General features: G+C 39.5%; 1 protein-coding gene across 1 annotated transcript; it reads left to right on the top strand.

The window, feature by feature from the left end:
* The first annotated feature begins 695 nt into the window (after positions 1–695).
* On the top strand, positions 696–2,045 carry LOC308657031 (CYFIP-related Rac1 interactor B-like). Its single transcript, XM_081308485.1, has one exon. The coding sequence runs from the start codon at positions 839–841 to the stop codon at positions 1,373–1,375; it is 537 nt and encodes a 178-aa protein (XP_081164611.1). The 5' UTR covers positions 696–838; the 3' UTR covers positions 1,376–2,045.
* Positions 2,046–2,374: the final 329 nt, after the last annotated feature.

Here is a 2,374-nt window from a genome sequence, read left to right as displayed (position 1 = left end):
CAGCAAAAATTTCCAGTTAACTAATTAGAATAACATAACCACAAAAGTACCCATGTTAAACTAGAGTCAAGGGCCGGGGCTGTAGCTCAGTGGCAAAGTGCTTACCTAACATGTGTGAGGCACTGGGCTCAATCCTCAGCACCACATAAAAATTTACAAAATAAAGGCATTCTGTCCATCTACAACCACAAAATTTTTTAAAAAAAAACTACAGTCAAAAAACAAAGGGTTCCCTCCCCGCTCGGAGCCGCCGCCGCTGCCGCCGCCGCCGCCGCCTAGTTCGTCGCGGCGCCGCCACAGGGGCAGGTGCGGAGGGGCTCCCGCCGCCGCTCCCCGCTCCGGGCCCGGGGCTCCCCCTAGCGCCGTTGAGGAGCCGCCGCCGCGCTCGAGGAGGGCGGAGGAGCGGGGCTGAGAGCCTGGAGGCTCAAGGGAGGAAAGAAGGACAACAACAGAATCACCAGCACTGGCTGAAGATGCCCAGCCTACAGAATCTGAGAAGGAAATTTATAATCAGGTGAATGTAGTATTAAAAGATGCAGAAGACATCTTGGAGGACTTGCAGTCATACAGAGGAGCAGGCCATGAAATACGAGAGGCAATCCAACATCCAGCAGATGAGAAGTTGCAAGAGAAGGCATGGGGTGCAGTTGTTCCACTTGTAGGAAAATTACAGAAATTTTATGAATTTTCTCAGAGGTTAGAAGCAGCATTAAGAGGCCTTCTGGGAGCCTTGACCAGTACCCCATATTCTCCCACCCAGCATCTAGAACGAGAGCAGGCTCTTGCTAAACAGTTTGCAGAAATTCTTCACTTCACACTCCGGTTTGATGAACTCAAGATGACAAATCCTGCCATACAGAATGATTTCAGCCACTATAGAAGAACATTGAGTCGGATGAGGATTAATAATGTTCCAGCAGAAGGAGAAAATGAAGTAAATAATGAATTGGCAAATCGAATGTCTTTGTTTTATGCTGAGGCAACCCCCATGCTGAAAACCTTAAGTGATGCTACAACAAAATTTGTATCAGAGAATAAAAATTTACCAATAGAAAATACCACAGACTGTTTAAGCACCATGGCTAGTGTATGTAGAGTCATGCTGGAAACTCTGAAGTATAGAAGCAGATTTACAAATGAAGAGACAGTGTCATTCTGCTTGCGGGTAATGGTGGGTGTCATAATACTCTATGACCATGTACATCCAGTGGGAGCATTTGCCAAAACTTCCAAAATTGATATGAAAGGCTGTATCAAAGTTCTTAAGGACCAACCTCCTAATAGTGTAGAAGGTCTTCTAAATGCTCTCAGGTACACAACAAAACATTTGAATGATGAGACTACCTCCAAGCAAATTAAATCCATGCTGCAATAACTGTTCTGGAGTAAGCACCTGCTGTAGACAGAAGACAGTATTCTGGAATGACTGAGAATGCAGTTTTTTAGTGATTGCAATTACTATCTCATTTATTCTTGCTTTTATTTCTTTCCTCGGTTCCTCTTCCCTCTTTTTTAATCATGTTCTTGTTCTTAAGACTTCTTTTCTGTGCCAAAATCAGTAAAATTATACTCTGAGGGGACGTTGTCCTTTCAAACAGGCCATCTAAGGCAGCTAATTATGCATTGCATTGGGTTCTCCACTGAGAAAAATTCTGTGACTTGAACTAAATATTTTTAAATGTGGATTTTTTTTGAAAACTAATATTTAATATTGCTTCTCCTGCATGGCAAAACTGCCTACTCTGCTATTTAAAAAACTTCAATGACTTTATTTTCTACTGCCGCTTTTTTCATGTGCAGCCAAAATGAAAATGTTTAAATTAACTGTGTTGTAAAAATGGTACCCAACACAAACTTTTTTTAAAATTAGTTAAGACTTTTGTTTAAAGTTTTAAGTTTGCATTTTGACTTTTTTTAAAGGATGTATGTTGTGTGTTTAACCTTTATTAACTAACGTTAAAAACTGTGATGTGTGCGTAGATATTACGTAGGCATGTTCATGTTTAAAGGATGGCTGTTGATGATAAAATAAAAATCAGCTTTCATTTTTCTAAAAAAAAGGGTTTGAAATGGTGAATTATATCAAAGTTAAAATAACTTTAGTTTTTTATGGAAATAATATATTAGAAATGTTTTACTAAATTTATAAATACATATGATAATGATATTTCTAATAAGGAGTTTTATAAAAATGATAAATGAAGACAGGAGTAATTGCACAGATTGCCTCAGCATTTTCTTTACCCAACATTTATTGAGTACTATGCCATGCTAAGCAGTATATTGGCTGCCAGGGATATGAAGATAAAACAAAGAGTCCCTAACCATTGAGGAGTTCACAGAGACATAAACAGATGAATTTAGGTATTCTAAT

The sequence above is a fragment of the Spermophilus citellus genome, assembly GCF_964194105.1.
Source record: "Spermophilus citellus genome assembly, chromosome: 9".
NCBI lineage: Eukaryota > Metazoa > Chordata > Mammalia > Rodentia > Sciuridae > Spermophilus > Spermophilus citellus.
Note: the sequence above shows the minus strand (reverse complement) of the source record. Positions and strands in the feature narration are given on the sequence as shown.